A 22,216-nucleotide genomic window follows, 5' to 3' on the forward strand; every position below is an offset into this window, starting at 1 on the left:
TTCAGTTGCCAGCCTTGTCTCATATTTTCTCTGGTGCTTTCCTCTGGTGATTTGTCTCCTCTTTGCCTGCAGTTATGCATTCATATTCAGAAGGGCCGCAAATGCCAGTATGTGGGCAACTGCACTTTTGCACACAGCCCTGAGGAGAAGGAGCTGTGGACTTTCATGAAGGAGAAGAAAGGTGAGTGCATAGATTCTGCGACAGATGTACCAGCTCACACAACAGGTGGACGTTTGTTCTTGTACCTGCAGGCTTCCATGTTCAAGCTATACATGCTCTGAGCCATAGCATCACTCGCAAGATCATGCAGTTGGTAGTTTATGCAGCTCTGCGTAGAAATTGTGTGGAAACCTCTCTTTGTCTCTACAGCTCTTTGACTAATCTACTTTGTGTCTCTTACGTTCCCATCAGATTGACCCACTTGTCACTTGTATTTGCAATCTGTTATGAATTATGTCTGATCTGGTTTTTTCCATTTCATTGTGAAATCCTTGTGTACATTCTGCATTGAGTAGATGCAGTATTCTGCACATTCTGCCCCTTTGTACATCATTTTAAAAATATTAATCCCACCTCCTCCTTAGTCTTTGACCTCCAGGTGCTTTACGACATGTCTTTGAAGAAAAACAACCCAGGAAAGTCTGGTGACGGGAACTCGCTGATTTCACGGGAAGCTGACAAGCAAATCCATATGCCCACTGACTATGCAGATATCATGGTGAGTGCAAGCAGCCCCCTTGAGCTGCCTCTGTCTAACCCATGACACAAAGCCTTTGGTCACCCTTTCTCCATCCTGCTCCATTTGTCCCTCCGAATCTATCTGCCAGTCTTTTTATCTGTTGGTCTATCTGGTAGTCTACCGTTCTTCACAATCTTTCTTTCCTCTTTCTTTCATTTCCTCCACCCTATCATCAGACCTCTCTAGAATCCTCCATCCCTGTTTTCTTCCTTCTATTCTCTGTACCTTTTTTTCCTCTCCATCTCTATCCTCTCCATGTCTGTCTTATTGGTCTTTCTCCTCTTTTAGCTTTCTTCTATTTTCACATTGCCTTTCCCTGTTTCTGAGGGCCCATTCTCCCCTTCACCCTCTTGTTTTTCCCTCTGCTCTCTAAAGCTTTTCTTCAATTTGTTCTCTCTGCAATTTCACTTATCTCTCCCTTTCATCCTTTGATGTACCCTGTTCCTTCCCCTAAATTCCCTTCTTCTCCTTGGCCTCCTTCTGAACCCCATGTTCGAGGCATATGAGCTGCAGATTACACACTTTTGCATAAATCGCCATCTGGTGGTGGGCCCGGATGTTTGCAGCTTGTTTTTCCTCTTGGAAAGTCTTTGGAAGTCACGAGGTCGGTGACTACTCCCTTGGTTGGTATTGCGCATGGGCTTCGGCTCCATCCTCAGATTGTTTTTTTACGCCATCGGGCTCGGATGTAATACTTCGCGCTCCGGTTCCGAACATTCCAGTTCGACGATCGAAGCGGAATCCTCGCTCTCCACGGTATTGTTCAGATCCTGATCTCCTCAATCACCTTCTTCTTCGACACACCTTCGATTCCAGTCCTCGACGGCGGCCTTCGGGCCTATCCAGGCTCCGGTCCCGGCTGATGGAAAGAACTCCATTCAAGAAGTGCCCTCGATGTGGGTCCAAATTCCTCCACACCGATCTTCATGAGGTGTGCAACCTCTGCCTCTCCCCTGAACACGAGGCTCGAGACTGTCCCGCCTGCAAGTCTTTTAGATCCAAAAAGACTATTCGAGATCGAAGGGCCAGACGAAAAATGGCGCACTCCTCGACTTCCGTTCCAGTCGACATCTTCGGGGACGACGTCTAAGCTCCGGGACAGCAGCACACCGAAGAGGACCTAGTCAGTGCTTCCGAAGCCGACGACTCGGATGTGGAGGACATCACCCCGGCGCAGAGGGTTGTGAGTAAAACACCCCCTCCCACACCCAAAAAGGCTTCGGTCACGCCTTCACCTTCGGGCCTAGGCTAGACCACAGACACTGCTTCGAACACCCCACCTTCGGGCCCGGTGAAGAAGCCTAATAAGCCTTCCCGCGGCTCAGGCTCGAGCCAGCCTGCCAGCGGTGCCGAAAAACACCCTTCGGCACCGAAGAAGAGATCGGCCTCTACCTCGACACCGAGCTCCGCACCAAAGCCCTCGGTGTCGAAACCCAGCCTCTCGGTGCCGACCAAACATCATAAGGCCCTCGGCACCGATACTCCCGCGCCAAACAAAAAATCGGAGGTTCCAAAAAAGCACGGCACAGACCAGCCTAAAAAGCCATCGGCCCCGAAAACTTCGGTGCCGACCGAATAACCAGTGTCGCAAGAACTATTTACACCGGATCCTTTGCAAAAGACACTTACCAAGGATCCAAAAACTGGACATTTGGCACGGTCTTCTAAAAAGAGACATTTGGACAAACCAGCTCCACCTCCACCTCCAAAGAGGAAGGACTGTGCTACCTCCCCTTTCAGAGTGCCTTCCCCACCTCCTCCACCCACTCCACCTCCGCCCCGCCACCTTCTCCACCCCTGCCTCATCGCTCTGCGACCCCGTCTCCAGACCATGATATCAGGGGGACCCATACTACCACCCAGCAGATGTGCCACAAGACCCCACCCCTACAGGATCCCCAGACCCATGGGATGAATTTAATAATCCAGACATTCCAGATGTCCCACAAGATGACCTTTATCCATCCAGGCCATCTCCACCAGAAGACTCATTAGGTTTTCACCACCTACTTCAGAGGGCGGCACATTATCACGGGGTAGAGCTACACACTGACCCAGTAGAGGAAGATTTCCTCCTAGACACCTTTGATACTGCGCATAGGTCTACTGCTATACTACCTATGCTCAAAGGGGTAATAAAACATGCGCCAGAGGTTTTTAAAGACCCAGTCAGGGCTAGGGTCCTAAACCCACGCATAGAGAAAAAGTATAAAGCTGCCCCTACAGATCCTGCCTACATCAAAGGGCCAGCGCCACTGGATTCCCTAGTGGTATCCACTGCAAGGAAGAGATCAAATTCTCAGGCGTCAGGCGAAGCACCACCGCCTGACAGGGAGTCAAAGCTCCTGGACGCGTCAGGAAAACGCACTGCGTCACAGGCAGCCAATATATGGCGTATCGCCAACACTCAAGCGCTATTGGCCAGATACGACAGAGCGCATTATGATGAACTAGAAACCATCATGCACCATCTACCAGAAAAATACAAAAATAGGGCCAATGAATTAATTCAAGAGGGTAAGACCATAACTAATACCTCTATACGCTGTGCCTTAGACGCAGCAGACACAGCCTCCAGGGCCATTAACACTAGTGTCCTCCTCCGTCGCCACGCTTGGCTGAGAGTTTCAGGCTTTAAACCTGAGGTACAAGCCTCCATATTAAACCATCCATTTGATCAAGAACATTTATTCGGTCCAAAGGTAGATGAGGCCCTCGAGAAGATGAAGAAAGACACTGATACGGTGAAATCTATGGGAGCCCTACAGTCACACCCTCCTAGGCGCTCCTTTCGCCGCTCTTCCTTTCGGGGCACAGGCAGAGGCTACTCCTCAGATAGTGCGTCCACGTCCTACAAATCCCCTCCTCAGACCACCTTCACAAGGGGTTATCAAAGAGGCGGCTATAGAGGCAATAACAATAAAGGCAGAGGCAAAACAAATACCGCCCGCTCTGCCACACCGCCTACCCAATGACTTTCCCCTGCTCCCTCCAGACCATCCCACTCCGGTCGGGGGCAGACTACAAAATTTCCTTCACGTCTGGGAGTCCATCACATCAGACAAATGGGTGACCCAAATTATTCGTTCAGGGTACTGCCTAGAACTCACATCTACCCCCCCCCCCCCCCCCCCCAACATTCCACCCAGGCAACGCCCAATGTCACAAGAACATTCCACGTTACTAAAACAGGAGGTAATCTCCCTCCTACAAAAACACGCAATAGAACAGGTCCCCCCCGATCAGCAAAATGTAGGGGTCTACTCCCTATATTTTCTGATACCAAAAAGAGACGAGACTCTACGACCTATCTTAGATCTCCGGCCTCTAAACACATACATACATTCGGACCATTTTCACATGGTTACACTTCAGCAGGCACTTCCGCTCCTCTCCCAGAACGACTTTCTCACCACACTGGACTTGAAAGACGCATACTTTCACATTCCGGTACACCATGCCCACAGAAAGTACCACAGATTCATAGTGGACGGGCAACACTACCAGTTCAAGGTGCTCCCATTCGGGGTCACAACAGCACCACGGGTATTCACCAAGTGCCTAGCGGTAGTGGCGGCACATCTCAGAAGACAGCACATTCACGTCTTCCCATATCTGGACGACTGGCTGATAAAGCCGTGTCCTACAACCAATGTGTACACCACACCGCCACTACAATCCAACTACTTCACCAACTAGGCTTCACGGTGAACCACCAAAAGTCCCAACTAACACCATCCCACATAAAGCAATACCTCGGTGCCACCATAGACACCTCAAAAGCCATAGCCTACCCCAATCCAGCCAGGATTGCAAGCATTCAGGCTTTGCGTCAAAAATTCATACTTCAACACTCCCTCCCAGCAAGAGTGTTTATGCAACTGATAGGGATGATGGCCCTTTTCTTAGTGCCTCATGCAAGACTCCAGATGCGTCCGCTCCAAGAGTGCTTAGCGCGCCAATGGGACCAGGCCCAGGGGAAACTGACAGATCTGGTGTTGGTAGACGGACGCACCCATCGCTCTCTGTAGTGGTGGAACACCACAAATCTTTCCAGAGGTCGACCGTTCCTGGACCCGGTTCCACAAATTATCCTGACAACAGACGCATCGCTCTCCGGCTGGGGAGCTCATCTACTACACCTCACAGTGCAGGGCACGTGGACGCCGCATCAAAAGTTACTCCACATCAATCATCTGGAGTTACTGGCAATCTAAAATCCTTTCACACACAGATTCTAGGCAAGGCAGTCCTTATCCGCACAGACAACATGACCGCCATGTACTACATCCAAAAACAAGCCGGCACACACTCTCCACAGCTCTCTCAACTAGCACAGAGCATATGGAGAGGGGCAATTCCACACAAAATCTTTCTCCTAGCCCAGCATGTCCCAGGAGTCCAAAACACCATGGCAGATCTGCTCAGCAGACAGACGCAGCAGATCCACGAATGGGAACTTCACCCGCAGGTTCTTCACCCGTTCTTTCAGATGTGGGGGCATCCACAGATAGACCTATTCGCCACCCACGAAAACAAAAAATGTCCAAGCTTCGTCGCCAGATACCCACACCCATTGTCCAAAGGCAATGCGATATGGATGAACTGGTCAGGCAAATTTGCGTACGCCTTTCCACCTCTCCCACTAATTCCATTAGTGGTGCGAAAGCTACAACAGCACTCCCTCACACTAATTCTAGTAGCTCCAACATGGGCCAGACAACCGTGGTACACCACGCTGCTGGAACTCTCGGTAGTGCCACACCAAATGTTACACCTCTCACCATGCCTCCTAACCCAGAACCATGGAGAGATCAGACACCCGGACCCAGCTCAGCTCAACCTTGCGATCTGGCTCCTGAGATCCTAGAATTCGGATACCTTAACCTTCCCCCCGACAGTATGAACGTTATCAGAGAAGCTAGACGCCCTACCACTAGAGCCTGCTACGCTGCCAAGTGGAAAAGATTTGTTGTTTATTGCCATAACAACACAATCAACCCTCTAGACGCATCTATACAGCACATCATATGCTACTTACTCCATCTACAAAGGTGTAACCTAGTATATACATCCATTCGGCTACACCTCGCAGCAATTGCCGCTTACCTACAAAACAGACAGCAACTATCACTTTTCAGAGTGCCTGCCATTAAAGCCTTAATGGAAGGCCTCAAACAAATAATTCCCCCCAGAGTGCCACCCTCACCTGTGTGGAACTTAAATATAGTTCTCGCAAGGCTAAAGGGCCCTCCTTTCGAACCTTTGCATAAATGTGAACTGCAATTTCTCACATGGAAGACAGCTTTCCTTGTAGCCATCACTTCCCTTAGAAGGGTCAGTGAGATACAAGCACTTACTAGACAAGAACCTTTTCTCCAAATGCACCCGAACAAGGTTATTCTCCGTACCAACCCAAAATTCCTACCCAAAGTCATTTCCCCCTTTCATCTAAACCAATCGGTAGACTTACCGTTTTTTTTCTCGCAACCTCAAACTGTTGCAGAAAGGGCTCTACACACACTGGATGTTAAAAGGGCCTTGCTTTACTATATCCAGAGAACACAACCTTTCAGAAAGACAAAGCAACTGTTTGTCTCCTTCTCTCCACCACATAAAGGCAACCCCATCTCGAAATCAGGGATAGCTAGGTGGATTGTAAAATGCATACAGATTTGCTACCACAAAGCAAAGCGCACGCTATCTGTTCCCCCTAAAGCCCACTCTACAAGAAAGATAGGGGCTTCTATGGCTTTTCTAGGGAACATCCCATTAGATGATATCTGCAAGGCAGCTATATGGTCAACACCGCACACTTTCACTAAACATTACTGTGTAGATGTGCAAACCAAGCAACAAGCTAGTGTGGGCTAGGCTGTACTAAAAACACTATTTCAGACCACTGCAACAGATACCGGTGGTCGCCGCAAGGGTTGGGAACTGCTATATAGTCTATGCAAAAGTGTGTAATCTGCAGCTCATATGCCTCGAACGGAATATGCTACTTACCAGTATGCATCTGTTCTTGGCATGTAGAGCTGCAGATCTACACACGCCCACCCGCCTCCCCGGCTACCTGTATCTGTTCCAGTCTATCTTATTTAGATACAACACACATGGGTTTCTTCACTGTTATTACTATGCTCCATCTTTCCCTGTTGGTGAAAAACAATCTAAGGATGGAGCCGAAGCCCATGCGCAATACCAACCAAGGGAGGAGTCACCGACCTCGTGACTTCCAAAGACTTTCCAAGAGGAAAAACAAGCTGCAAACATCCGGGCCCAACACCAGATGGCGATCTATGCAAAAGTGTGTAGATCTGCAGCTCTACATGCCAAGAACAGATGCATACTGGTAAGTAGCATATTCCTTCCTTTTTTTCTTTCCCTCCTTTCAATTTGCTACATTATCTGTCTTTTTCAGTCTTTTTTTTTAATACTTCTATTGCTGCCTATTCCCATCTGTTTACATTTTCCTACACATCTGGCATTCGTTCTACTCTCTTGCCGCTTCAGGTGCCACTATTTTCTCTTGTATATCTCTACCTGTCTCTCCACATACATTCCTCACTTGTCTCTTGCCTTTCCTACTTTTCTCTTCCCAGGTTTTTCCCTCAAGTGCTCTTTTCACTCTATGTATTCATCCTTTACTGTTCATCTATGGAGCATCCCCCCTCTGATTTTTGTTATTCAATAACTTTCAAATTCGTCTCGATATGTCACCCTAGAAGTGATTTTAATTTAGTTTAATCACAGGTCATTCCTGTACAGTCTCAGCATTCTGGCTATATGTCCAGGATGTCTGAAATTCCCTCTAACCACTGAAAATAATTGTTCCTGATTGGTAAAAATGATAACACAAAAATAAATGTGTTAAGGTTATGACGAGAGGGTTAATGATGGCAAAAGCACCTTCCATCACCTTGGTCTTTATGTGAACTCCACACCCAGTACCAACTTGGGCTAATCCTCCTTCACAGGTTCAAGAGAAATAATTAAGCATAAATTGTATACAGGCTTTTATGTGATCTTAGTTCCTTCCCTGCATGGAGTCGGTGTTAGCTAAGAGATGGACTAGAGAGTGCAAACAGTTCTCAGCCCAGAAACCCTTACTAGGAATCCCATCACTTACATGCTGCAATTTGTTAGGCAAACATGGAGTTCTAAACAGAAGTATTAACATGTTTTTTATTTGGCTCTTAAAACCTGAATGTTGCCATTTCCAAGTGCTATAAATAACAGGTGTTATTACCCAGGTTATCAACCACAGAAATCTGAAATGTTTAGTTGGCTCTTTTGGGAGCCAGATCTCACTGGGTGTTCACAGGGAGTTCTTAACTCCCGAAGCCACATTGCTAGGTGCAGAGAAGTCTGAGTGAAGAATCCAGGCTGTGCATGGGCAAATACCAACATGTCTGGACTGCCTCATAGAATCAGGACCTTACTCCAGCACATGCCATCAAAATATAGAAGAGAACTTTGGATTTGGGGCTGGGGCCCCAGAGATTGATGTGCACACTCTGCTGCAAATAGGAAAGACAGAATGTCTGCCCCAAATAGGGATTTAAAGAGAGATTCTAGATAGTAGGCCATGTTCAGGTGTTTGTGGACTCGGTATGCCCATTAGGCGCAGGGTATGTCTGGACCTGGCCTAAGGTCTTCATTCTTTGATTTGATCACATGTACTACATCGGCCGAATCCATCAGCTTTTCAGTGTACCCAGCAGTATCATCTTCAAGGGCCGAGATTAATGTTTCTGCCGCAGTTATTCTCTTTTCTTGTTCTTAAAGCGTGGTCCCATCTTGTGCACTCTTGATGTGAGCCTGTCTAGTCTCCCATCAATAGAAGTGAGGCTCTTCTGCATGTGAATCAAAAGTGTTTTGACATCCAGATTTTCTGCCTCGCCAGGGACCTGCTTGACATGTCAGATCTGTCCTGGATGAGTCTCTTCTAGTGCACTTCATCTTGAAAGGAAGCTTTGATGCTTGTGATCCCCATTGTTGTGTCCCTGGATTGTTTCTGGCCTAGTTGCCATCAGAGTCTAGTGACAGGTGCACTGTTGTAGGTAGCACAGATCAGGGGCAATAATGTACATATTTCCAGACATAGTATGTTCTCCATCCAACAAATTAGGCAGCAAAAATGAGTTCACAGGATGGCTATATTATCTTCTAGGTAGTGGAGAGCCGATGCAACACCTATGGGACATCTGCAGTTCACCCCTGGACCTCAGTTCTGTTGCCCAGTGCTCGACTAGCATGTAATAATTTTCATTATGCAACAAAAGGTGGGAGCCTCCCCGTATAGACCATTGTCCCTGCCAAACGTGGACCCAAAGACGTTTGCAAAGGTCCTAGCCAACAGACTGGCTCCTTTGCTGCCAACCGTTGTGCATGCGGTGCAGGCAGGATTTGTTCCCGGTAGGTTACGAACGTATAACCTAAGGACACTCCTTGGTACTAATCCAATACATAGATCCAGAGGTGAAGGCCATGGCAGTGTTCTTGGGCGCTGAAAAAGTGTTTTGACTCCGTTGAGTGGGCTTTCTTAATGGCTGTCTCCCGCAGAATAGGAGTGGGAGGAATATGCCTCAAATTAATAGAAGTCCTATACAATAGGCCCACTGCCAGAATACGGGTAGGGAACACAGTGACTACCCCAGTCGAGATTACCAGGTGTACCAGACAGAGGTGTCCACTCTCGCCACTCTTATATGACATTGTCGCGGAACCCCTAGCCTGTGCCTTAAGGGAATACCACGGACATAGAGGCATACAATTCCCTGGCAATAATGTTACAATGTCAGCATACGCCGACGACACTTTATTATATATCCGCGACCATAACAGTAATCTCTCCCCGGTACTAAGGGAGGTGATTCGGTTCGGGGGACTATCGGGACTTCAGATCAATTGGGATAAATCGATCATATTCCCTCTTGCTCCTACTATGATACAAATTAACACAGATTTCCCATTACATTGGTCATCAGACCTGATAAGGTATTTAGGAATACAAATACACACAGAGCCAACACAGGTAAATTAGGGAAAAACTATGGCAAAGCAGTCCAGAAATTAGAAGACATTGATAGATGGATCAAGCTACCGCTGTCAAAGATGGGACGCCTGGCAATCATGAAGATAGAGGTACTCCCTAGATTTTTATTCCTTTTCCAAAATAACCCAATGTCTTTGCCCCACTCTCTTCAATACGCTGCGATCCCAGTGCTTAGGCTGGCTTGGGCCGGAAATCAACCCAGGGTTAAGTGGAACACTCTGGTGTTGCCATACAACATGGGGGGACTTAATGCCTCGGACCTGGGGCTTTATTACAGAGCGGCACAAGGCTCACCGGCTCTTTGACTCCAAGATCCCCATGACTTACTACACTTACATATCGAAATGAACACTGCCGCCCCCTCCACTTTACCCAGAACGCTATTCTGTAACCCCAAAAGACACCATGGAGTCCTGGATTAACTCAACTCCGCAATACACGCCTGGAGACAGGTCCAGGAATACTATACTGGTTCCTTGCTATACTCGCCACACATAGACCTGCAAAGGTGTTCCTGGCTCCAGCTGAGTCAGGAGGGAAGCGTAGTAAAGACACTACACACCCTGGGAATCACAAAAATGGGAGACCTATGCTACCTAGGAGTAATGAGCGAATGAGATTCCTTTCAAGAAGCCATCGTAACATTCAAGTTAATAACTAAATATCAGTACTTTAGAGTAAGGCGCTCCTTTCGAGAACTACTAGGAGACAATATGCTAGAACCCCCTGACATCACTGCACTGTTTGCCTTGATACAAGCGGACTCCCCTCCCCTGCTAAATTGGTAGGGAAAATATATGCCCTAACACAGGAAGCACGTGGACCTAAAATTACAAAGGCAAGACTAGAATGGCAGAGAGATTTGAGCAGGGCAATAGACGACGGATGCTGAAAATACTGCTGTGCGGCGACCCGCATGGTGTCATTGAATGGCAGGCACAGCCTAACCCATTTTAAGTTCTGAGTGTACTATACCCCAGAGTGACTGTTCAGATTCGGTTTACGCAACACAAAAGTATGTGAAAGATTCCATGCGGACACGGCTGACTATATACATGTATCATGGCATTGCCAGGAGATATTTCTGGGGGAGGGTGTTTCGCAAACTGAAAGTCATTACAGGCTCCGAATTAGAACTAGATCCCATGCTTGCCTGTTGAGGTTCGACAATGGAATCAACGCCAAAGACAGGAAATTGGTAGCGATGGGATTATTATTAACCAAGCGCAGGGTCGAGCAATGCATTGGGCGAAAGGTCCTGTCCCCACCTTGAAGGAATGGCATACAGACATGGTATACTGCACTACACAGTCAGATGTATATAGCAAGCTATTGCCATCCCAAAAATTACTGGGGGCCATTTCAAATATACTTAGTTGGCAAGGAGATGGGGGAGCCCAAAGGAGCTCGGGGAAGTAACAGACTACAGGTGCAAGGGGCTCCTGAGGCTCAAGAGCAGACAATACAAGTTAAGCGAACAGTTTGTATATAGTGTTGAGGTGGGCCCAACTAGGAATCTACTGAGGTCACAGCACGAATTCATAGAGGATGGAGTAACACCAGTTCAAACTGTACAGTTGTAAGCAACGTACCATATCCAGGTAGGAACAGTCAGACAGCTTAGATATCCAAGCCAACAATGAGGCTAGCCAAAGCAGTTTGTAAATTTATGAGCACGATTGTTGTACGCTAAATGTCCCATTATGCTGGAACATTCTCTGCATATGGTAAATGTGTTCCACTTGATAAACAAAATAAAAAACAAAAGGTGGGGGTCGATAGGCGAGCTGGGCTTACCAGCAGTTGAATACAAAGGCTTCAAGTGATAGTGGGCCTCTTCATTGGGACGGGCCCTGCAGTGCTGGCAAGAGAGACTTGCATCTCCTCATGGTCCTTCCTGGATTCTCCGTGCTGTAGAGCTGAACAAGCCTGCCCGCCAGCGTGGCAAAGATGCTTAGGAGCTTGTGTAAATATTCCCCCCCACCCCCCAAGTTCTCATGCGTAGCTGTCCTCGCGTCATACAGAGGCAGACGTTTCAACTCTGGCAGAGTCAGACCCGAGCTCACTCTCTTTTTTGGGGGACGCCATCACCTCGTCATCTGTTGCAGGTTCTGATCCTGTTGATTGTCCACTGGACATTTGGCCTTCCAGCCAGCTTTCCTGGTCCGACTTTATGTGCCAGAATGGTTAGAGTGCTGGTTACTGGCCTGTGGGTGCCCCTATCTTGGCCCGCATTCCCTCTCGGGCCGCATCTTGCTATCTTCCCAATGCCATCCATCTGGCCTGCTCCTTCATGTCCTTTGACTTGCGGGGCAATTCTTAGTGCAGTAGCACCCCTGGTAGTCTGGCAATTTCATCCTGCTCTGCCTGGATGCTAACAGATCATTGGCACGGCACAAGGAGCCTCCCGAAAGTGCGGGCCATCTTGGAGCCAGGCATTCTAGAACCCTCATGTTGCAGATCGCAAGGTGATGCTGCCTTCCTCTTGAGCGCCTCCGGGACCTTTGGAGTCATAGGGGCCAGCAGTTGCACTTTTGCCAGTTATTTCCTCTCCGGTGTCGACTGACCCTGCTGGACCTCCTCCCACCTACTGTTCGGCCTACAGTTACACTCTAGTCCCAAAGTACACGAAGGTTCCAATCCCAACGCTTTCACTTCTGCACTGCCAGATAATCATAGTGCATCAATGCTGTCATCAAGAGGACCTCTTCCTCTGCCAGTTTGACCATCTGGTCCCTCAGTACAGTCTGCCTTCTAGGTCATTATGCACATGCTTTCTGGAACATGTGCCCTAGGGATCATGCCTGCTGTTCCTAACAAATGAAGAACTGCCTTTTGCCCATACATTCCCGTTGGACAAGGTGCTGCCAAATATTGGTTACAGTGCTGGTCTTGACAGCATGGACTGTGTGGGTCATGCCCTCGGCACAAGTGTTGTGGTCAGGCATTCTGCCTAGATGCAATTTAGTGGGATTTCAGGAGATATTCAGCCACCCTTAGTGGACATGTCCTTTGATGGATCAAGACTGTTTGGAGGAAAGGCTGGCTCAGCACTATAAGACTTCAATGACAACAGAGTTACTGCCCGCTCCTAAGGCTTGCTCCCACCAGTGCATCAGTTTTACCAAAATGTATAGCCACTTTGATTTCCCCTGGCAGGACCAAGCACACCTCTTTTGGGGCAGGATTACATTTTCACCTCCCTGGCTGCTAATCCATCTCTTCAGATCGGTGGAGGCTGTAAATTGTTCAAAGAGGATATGCCCTACCATTCCTTTCTTTCCCCCTTTGTATCCTACCAGTCCTGCTCATGTGTCAGCAGATCATGCTGTCATCCTTTTACATGAGATCAAGTCCTTATTGACCAAGGGGGTCAATCAAGAGGATGCTAGAATCAGAAAAGGGTGACGGTTGTCACTCCTGATTTTTCCTGATGCCGAAGAAGGACAGCGGGCCCAGACCGATTCTAAAAAAAAATTCATTTTCTTAATGCCATTCTTTGGAAGGGTAGATTAAACATGCTTGTGCTGGCCGGGGTTCTTGCTGCCCTGGACCTGGGTGACTGGATAGTATTGTTAGACTTGCAGGAAGCTTACTTTCATGTACCTGTCCTGCAGTCCCACATGCTCTAATTCTTCTTGGTGGGAGTGGAGCATTACCAATATGCCATTCTACCCGTTGATCACACCTGCGACCCTCTGGTTTTTACAAATGTGATGGCAGTGGTCTTGCCCCACATTTGCAGTTTGGGTTTTGGGCATACACGTGTTGCTATACCTCGATGACTGACACTCGGCGCAGGCTCTCTGCAGTCAGTTGCAGACCACCTGTAGAAACATGCCCCTTTTTGCATGGTTACCCCCCACTCTTTGCCTGACATCTGATGCAACCTGACTTGATGGCCCCCCGGTTCCCTGCCAATCAGGTTCCTAGGGTCTGTGTTCTTTCCCAAGACTGCACCTTTGTACCCACAATTGACACATTTCTGGGCACAGGTAAGCCCCTTGTAAAAGGTACCATGGGTACCAAGGGCACTGCGACCTATTGTGCCTCCCTTAGAGGCCCTGTACCTTAACACCAACACACTGTCATTGCAGGCTAAATTTTTTAATGCAGAGAAAAGTGAAGAGTCGACATAGCACACATCCCTGTGTGCCATGCTTGCAACCCACTGCCTAAGGCCTAAGTAAGTCAATAGGGTGCACTAGCCCTAAGGTGAGGGTACAGTGGCATGAGCCCTGTACCCCTACAGTGTCTAAGCCCATTCTTAGACATTGTAAGTGTAGTAAAGCCATAAAGAGAATATGGCCTGGGAGTTAGGCATTACGAACCCCACAGCTCCATAATGGCTTTACTAAAAAAATGGGACGTTTGGTAGCAAACTTCTCAGCACATTAAACCCACTCTGATGCCAATGTTGGATTTAATGTAAAATGCGCTCAGAGGGCATGTTAGAGATGCCCCCTGAAAATCCATCCCTGGTGTGGCTCCTGAATGGCTACCTGCCGTTTGCCTCCACCAGACAGGTTTATGGACCCCTGGGTAGAGAGCCCTCACTCTCTGAATCTAGAAACAAAGGCCATCCTGGGCAGAGGTGTCATGCCTCCTCCCCCAGGATGGGCTGGGTCCACGGAAGGGGAAGCTTCAATAGCCAGCCGCCTTTGGAAGCTGTCCCTGCCTTTTGCTGCCCCCAGCAGCTGGCTCCCACCGGGCCCGGCCCCCACTTTAGGCGGGAGAATCGGCTGGAAAAGCAAGCTAGGAAGAGAGGTGTGTCCAGCTTTACCAACCCCTCCCCTCAGGTGGGGAGGTGAGGTGAAGCATACATCTCATTCCCCTCCATCTTGAAGATGGGGGACTCAGCCAATTAGGGAGAGGCTCATGCCCCCTCCCACTGAAGGGTGGCATAATAGGGGGTGTACCCACCCCAAGGAAGGGACCCATCGGTCTCGACTTGCACACCCCTAAACGCCCCTAAATGTTATATTTAGGGGCAACCCCGAACCTTGCCTCCTCAGATTTGAGGAAGAATGACCGAAGAGCCGTGCTTACCCAGGAAGAAGAAGACGACACCAACTTTTTTGGCCCCATCCCTATCAGCCTGTCCGGTCTACGACCTGCCTTCAGCAAGAACCCCGGCGAGTCCAGCAGCCAGCAACCCCCAGAACCCGTAGGACCTGCCCTGCAACCATCTTACCGACTCTTTCTCCCGTAAGCACCGGATTTGCTGAAGCAAAAACTTACCCACAGAATCCACATTCCAGCGACTCCACGATTCTGCACCCGACACCTTCAGCCCGAGTTCGAGTGGCCCAACAACATAGGGAGGCCTTCCCTGCAATCCTGACCTAGGATCTGGTGACCCCGACCTCTCTCAAGCTTCGAGACCTGTGCATCCTCAACCTGAAGAGTTCCCCTGACCGCAACCGGAGCTGGTAAGGAAACCCGACGCCAGAAGATGCCCCTGCACCCGATGCCCCGCGGCCTTGGGTGGCTCAACCAATGGTGTCCAGCATCCCCGAAGAACCCAACTTACCTCTCCAGCCAGTGGTTGCCTTCAGGAAGTCTCCCTGCCCGAGCCTGCAACAACTTCGCACAACTGAAGGTCTTTATTGAAACGCACATGGTCACCGACATCCTTTTTGCACCCTGCACCCGGCTGCTCCACTGCTGCTGGTGGTGCAACTCCTGTGTTGGTCGTTGGCCCCTGCAGTGCTGACCTTAACCCCAGGAGCTTTGCTCCCACAACTGAATGGCCTGCTCGTCAGCAGGCCCTAACCGAAGATCCCCTTACCCCCATTGGCTAACATTGGGCCCCCACACCCTGCCGCCCCAATGCCGCTGGTGGTGCAACTTGAGTGCCCATCTAGACCTTGAGGAACCTTGGTCCTAACCCCTAACCCCCAACACTCACACTCGTAAGAAACCGCTAACACTTTTCTCCCATAGAAACCCATGCTAAGAGATTTTGGGGCCTAAAATGTTTTAAGTGGTGAACTGATGTTTGTATGGGGAAAAGAGAACTTAACTGTAAATGTGTAAAAAGTCTTGCTTATCTTGTATTGTGAGATCCTAAGGTGTGGTATCTAGGCATACGGCCCCCAGTACTCAAAGTAATCCAAAAGTAATTATAAAGTAATCTGAAAGTAAATACTGTGTAATTTAAACGTTTCCAGAGCATATATAAACCTCTAACAATTGCAACTTCAATCTCAACTGCATTTCCTTGAACAGTCTTGCATTTGAGAGTATATACTACTTACCTGTGCCAAGTCCTGCTTGGTTCTAAAATAAAATATAAGTAAACCTTTTTTTATACTTAACTAATTGGTCTGGATTATGTCTCGGAGTGTGTGTAATCAGTCCTTGATTTGAGTGAATACAATAAATGCTTAACACACCCTCTGGTTAAGCTTAACTGCTCGCCAACACCACCACAAAGAGAGCTCTTAGTACTTGCCCAAGTTAGCCTCTGCTATACCTCTGGGGACTCCCTGGACTCTGTGCAAACTATACCTTACTTTGATATAGTATATACAGAGCCAGCTTCCTACACCACCACCGAATGGTGGTCACCCCTCTTTTGTCCCTGGGGTTTTCTATCAGTAAAGCAAAGTTCCACCTGATGCCAACACATAGGATCTCCTTCATAGGGCCCATACTGGGCACAATGACGTTTAAAGTCTTCCGACTCCTGCAGGGAGTGGGAATCCTGGCTCAATCATGGGTCTCGGTGAAATGAGTTCTGAGGCTTTTTGGCCTGCTGGCCATATGCATCCTCCTAGTTCTGTGTGCTTGCTGACACATCCAGGCCTTGAAGTGGAACCTCAATTTCCAGTGGGCGCAACACATTGGCAGTTTGTTGGGTAACATCTGTATCTCGAAGGACACAGTCCAGTATTTAACTGGTGGCAAGTGGACACCAACTTGTCTTTCAGAACGCCGCTCTCTCGGTCCAATCCAAAGCTCACAGTAGTGATAGAAGCATAATCTTTGGCATGCAGCAGTCACTTGGGAGAGGTAAAGAACTGAGGTCAGTAGTGCCCAGTGGAACAACAGCTCCACATCAGTTTCCTGGAGCTTCGAGCCATCTGGTTGGCCCTAAAGGCCTTCTCCAGTCGATCGGCAGGAGGCCTGTGCATATCCTGACAGACAACACCACCACCATGTGGTACTGCAAAAGGTAGGGCGTATTGAGTTCTTGGACTTTGTGCCAAGAGGCAATGCACCTTTGGAGGTAGCTGGACCAACAAGTGATCTTTCAATAGCCAATCTATTGCACCAGCTCAGTTTCCATCTCCTGAATCCCATCCTTACCCTACACTCATGTTAATTCCATCTAATTTTTATCGTGCGGTCCTTTGGGTCACCCTCTACAGATCCCAGTGGTCTCTCAGAACATATCAATTCCCTGTAGTTTATGACTCAACCCTTCCACTGCTTTGGGCCTATCACTATAGTTTCTGACATCCTCTCGTTTGCCAGAGGTCCCCCAGTGCTTGTGGGCCAGTCTGCTGTCATTTGCCACTTTCAATTTTGGCTTCAGAATCAAATTTGTTGTCGGGTACAGCAGCAACTGAGCTCTGCCTCTCTTCCACTCTGTTTGTAGACGGGGTTTCACTGCCGTTTTTGCGGAAAGAACAGCAACAGCGAGCGGCAGTGGCAGCAGCACATCCAGTCAGAGAAGCACAAGGAAAAGGTGGTGACATCCGAGAGTGATGCCAGCTGCTGGTCTCAACGTTTCCCCATGGGCGAGTTCAAAATTTGTGAGAAGTAAGTTTTGGGCTCAGTATCTCAGCCACCTGATAAAGGCACTTGGTCTCTATTTTTCATATTTTTGTATATTTCCTGTCCTGCAGGTACAAGGCCAACAAGTCCTGTCCTGATGGCGAGAACTGCAGATTCGCCCATGGCGAGAAAGAGCTGGTGGAGTGGTTGGATCGCCGCGAGGTGCTGAAGCAGAAGCTGGCAAAGGCCCGGCGAGACATGCTCCTGGGTCCGAACGACCAGGACTTTGGCAAATACAATTTTCTGGTGGAAGAGGAGAAGGCCTGAGCAGGCCGGCGGGGAGTGCCGCTGGTCCTCCTGCTTCAGACCCTGAAGACCCGCGACGCTCCCTGCCGAAACTGGACCATGGTGCGCACGATCATGTGGTGGCATCTCCCACCCTCTCTTGACTGCTGTAGATGATGTTTCCCCCATCCTTGACTGTCCAATTATTGTGTTGAAGGACCCTCCAAATGTGCAGAAACCTCCCACTGGAGGGGGTGAAAGAGCAGTCTCTCCACACCTCCATCATTCCTGTTGGCCGGATTACCAGTGACATATCCTGATGGCCAATCAGAAACTTACATCCATTATTTTTAAGGGGGAGAGGGTGGGTTTTTTCATGCAGATTTACCTATGTCTGAACTTGTGACTCACTTCCTTTGCCTGAGGGGGGTGATGGAGGTTTGTGAGTGGAGACTCTGTGAAAACCTGACTTTACCATCTTAATGTGGGAAAAGAGGGCTCGGTATCTGATGGGGCTCCAGATTTGCTGCCCTATGGAGTGAGAGTAAGAGTTGTGATTCCTCCCTTGTCTATGGTGAGGTGGCTCTCATGAGTAAGAGTCTGTCTCTTGGTTGCAGAAAGAAGGGGACTTTAGTAAGTGGCACTGTCTGGAATTGGGCATTAGATGGGACTGTAGCTCTCTGTGACCTGCTCCGTGTGTGCCAGAGAGAAAGTGGCTGCTCACTGATCTCTTTGGAAAGATCTACTTATTCTATCTTAATGAGACCCTGAGTGCTGCTAGATGATCTACCACCTCATACATATGGTAAATCGTTGCTGCTCAGCTCCTTGTGTGAGAGCGAGTGTCTGGGATCCCTTCTGCGGTGCTCTTTGATCTCCCAGCACTGGCCTATCAGCATCTCCGCAATACACCCAGTTTGCGAATGAGAGCCTGGGATTCCTTGTGCACTGCTTTGTGAGCTACCAGCTCGGGTCTTATTCATAACATGTATGTGTTTCCCAATGTACGTGAATGAGAGGCCGGGGTTACCTTTGTGCCGCTCTGTGGTCTCCCTGTTCAAATATGAATTACAACATAGCTGCATTCCTACCCATGCAAGAATGACACATGATTCTGTGATGCTGATCTGTGATGTGCCAACCAAGATCTAAATGATGCTTTTACTGGAGTGATCAGTGTCTGAGAATTAAGACAAGGGTTCCACGTGTGCTGCTGTGTGAAATCCCATGATAGATGTGGGTTACAGTATCTTCACCGCTACATCGTGTGTTTGAGTGAGACCCTGGGATCCCCAGTGTGCTGCTCTGTAACTTGCCAGTTACATCTGAATTTTGACATCTCTCTACTTCTCTGTGTGTGAATGAGGGCCTTAGATTCCATTTGCTCCCATAGACTAGAATCTCCAGTGTCTCACCCTCATTCATGGGAGTATCTGTTCCACGCTCTTACAGAGTGCAAGCATCTCATCCTCACACAAGATGTCAGATAGAGTCCTGACCTCTTGAAGCAACTCAACATGCTGCTCTCTTAATATGTTTTCAAATGACTGAATAACCGATACCCTTAGAGGGGTCTGAGTACATTAACAGCATTCACACGGGCGATCACTGTTGGAATTTACTTAAACAATGTATAGATTTTTCAGATAATTCTTAAAAGCCCTAAAGTTTTTTTGTTAAATTCAAAATAATTCAATAGTAATCCTCAAACTGCAGTGTCTTCGGATGTAGAAAGATTTGTGTTCAGAAAAAAAGGAACATTTGTAAAATTATTTTATTGCAAAAATACATTAGCGTGCATTAATTTAATTATTCATTTAAAAGCTGGAGTGCTTTACAAAGATGTACTAAATAAACATCAATCATCAACAACAAAGCACCAAAATACAGATTAATTGTCTAATTTATACTCTTAATTATTCAAAATATAAGTTCTCGAACCAGTGGTCTTTTTTTTTGTTTCTTGTTCTGCATATGACAAATCCAGTCAGAGTTGCTGATGTTTTGGTTCTCCTTGATAGAATGCTCTGAACCTTCATCGGGACAACAAAGGAAGTAGGCTATGTTCTCTGTGAAAGCCACAATCCACCAGACTATCTATTAGCTGACCTTTTTACTACTGGAAGCGTCAGTATGTTCAGTTCAACCCAAGAGCGGAAAACAAGGATGTTGGCACATTATATTCAGAAGATCTCAGGTCAGTTGGCTTGTAATGAGAACATTTCCATCTTGATTGAATAGTACTTCTTACATCTAGGTACATTTTGGCAACCGTCAGTCAGTCTTAGGTCAATTTATTTGTGGCCATAGGAGACACAAGAATTAGCTGGACTGGGTGGGCTTCACATAATTCAGTATGATGCACCATTGGGGCTTGAGACACAATTGCAAACATAACAAAGAGCCATTGTGCGTTATTAAGATTAACCATTTCTGGCATTGACCTTGCAGCATCTCCTCCCTCTCTGTTGACTTATTGTAACATCCAGTATTTATGCCACCTACATTCACTGAGAAATTCACTTAAGATAGACCGAATGTCACAAAAATGACATAGATGTTAGATTTAATAACATAAGAATTCTCTCACCGCAAATCGCTAAATAGAGAATGCCGGAATGAGTGTGCCAACATCCTTGTTTTCCACTCCCAGGTTGACATGAACATTTTTAAGGCTTCCAAGTAGTGAAAAGGTCAACTACTAGATGTTCTGGTGGATGATGTTAATGCTTTTCAGAAAGAATATAACCTATTTAATTTATCTTGATGAAGGTTCCGAGTATTCAATTCATGGGGAACCAAATTGCCAGATTTCCATTAAAACAATTGTGTATTAACACTTACATATTTATAAATCATTAAAAAAATGTAAATTAGACAGTCAGTCTGTATGTTTTGTGCTTTGTTTCAGGAAGTTTGTATGTCTTTTTGTCTCTTCCACTTCTAAATGTTTAAATAGCAAATACTATGCATTGATATATTTTTGTAACATATTAATATTATTACATGAATTCTCTCTCTTATTAAGAGCTCAAGTATGTCACACAGATGGTGCTTAAGTATGTCACTTTTACAGAAGGAAATGTAAACTGGTGGACTGCTTGTAGGAATTCTTGCACTCTCATTATTGCAAATGTAAGGCTAAGAGTATGTCATGTATTGTTTACATTTAGTGGTGCTCACTCTAGCCCCTTGCAGTCCCCAAGAGGTGTAGATTAGTTGAGTCTTAGTAAGAAGTTTGGGCACACAATGTGATTACTGTTGCAATTGTGAATGTATTTGTTTATGCGCTGTCCTTATTTTTGACAGATGGCATACTTTTTATGCACAAGCACTTCTTCAAGGCACAAAAGAGTGGTTGATAGTGCTTCAAGCATTTATATGCCATTTTGGTGGTTTCCTCACAAAAGAGAAACTGAGGAGCCCTTTATCTTACCCACACACAGGCCACCCAAGCATTACTATCCTACACAGCCAGGTGTTTGACCCTTAAGCAGAGTGAGCCAGAATATCTCAAATGTATAGATAGAACAAAAACTTCTTATCCTCACACTGTAAGCCCCAGTGACTCATCCTCATATAGGAGCCTGCCATTCGTCCCTCGAACATTGAGCCTGAGCACCTTGTCCTGTCACAGGAACTCACCTTTCACAGGAAGTTATTCCCCCCGGACACGTGAAAGCTATCCGGGAATTACAATGGCAGCTTGAGCGCCTCACCCTACAACAGGAATTGATCAATCAACAGACATTTATGGAGCTAGAGCGTGTCGCCTTCTCACACGAGCCTCCGTATCCCCTCACACTAGTACGTTCACCCTCACACAGTGTTATTTATACCATCCTCATAGATGTAACCTGAGTATCTCACCCTCTAAAAGCGTCCGGAGCCTCTTGTGCTCACATATACAGTCCTGTCAAGCAGCTGAATAAACCGTACTATCAAAAGGCTTTTGAGTCCCTCACCCTCACATACAACCCAGATATATCATCCTTGTCAAGGACTTGTGAACTAAAGTGTCACAGAGAGCCAAATGTGTAACTGTCACTCGTGCTGGGCATGTGGCTTGCATCTCAAGATTCCAAGTGTTTCATGTTCACACAGGAGGCACAGCACCTCACCAGCCCAAAGGGAACTGTGATATCTCATCTTCACGCACACAGGTTCTCAGCCTGGAGCCCGAGCATTTACCCTCAAAAAAGGTGTCTCAATGTCTCGCCCTCCTACAGGGAGCCCGCTCCCCACCCTCTTATGGGAGCCAGAGTGTTTTGCCTCACAGAGGGAGCCTCGTCTCCTGGAGGTAGACTTCGTGCATAACCCTCTCTTGGATTGAATGACGAAGAACTAAGTTGTCATATAGGTCAAGAGGTTCTTTATTGCAGCCCTGGTCTAAAGAACCAGATGC

The 22,216-nt window shown here is 47.5% G+C and overlaps 1 protein-coding gene across 1 annotated transcript in view; it reads left to right on the forward strand.

Annotated features, from left to right (window-relative positions):
- Positions 1–19,696, forward strand: part of ZC3H7B (zinc finger CCCH-type containing 7B) — a 174,061-nt gene extending 154,365 nt beyond the window's left edge. Inside the window, exons 20-23 of the mRNA XM_085601200.1 lie at positions 73–181; positions 586–719; positions 17,408–17,571; positions 17,658–19,696. Coding sequence (XP_085457326.1) covers positions 73–181; positions 586–719; positions 17,408–17,571; positions 17,658–17,853 — 603 coding nt within the window. The 3' untranslated portion in view covers positions 17,854–19,696. The remainder of the gene's footprint in view (positions 1–72; positions 182–585; positions 720–17,407; positions 17,572–17,657) is intronic.
- Positions 19,697–22,216: the final 2,520 nt, after the last annotated feature.

This window comes from Triturus cristatus, chromosome 4_2 (genome assembly GCF_964204655.1).
Source record: "Triturus cristatus chromosome 4_2, aTriCri1.1, whole genome shotgun sequence".
Taxonomy (NCBI): Eukaryota; Metazoa; Chordata; class Amphibia; order Caudata; family Salamandridae; genus Triturus; species Triturus cristatus.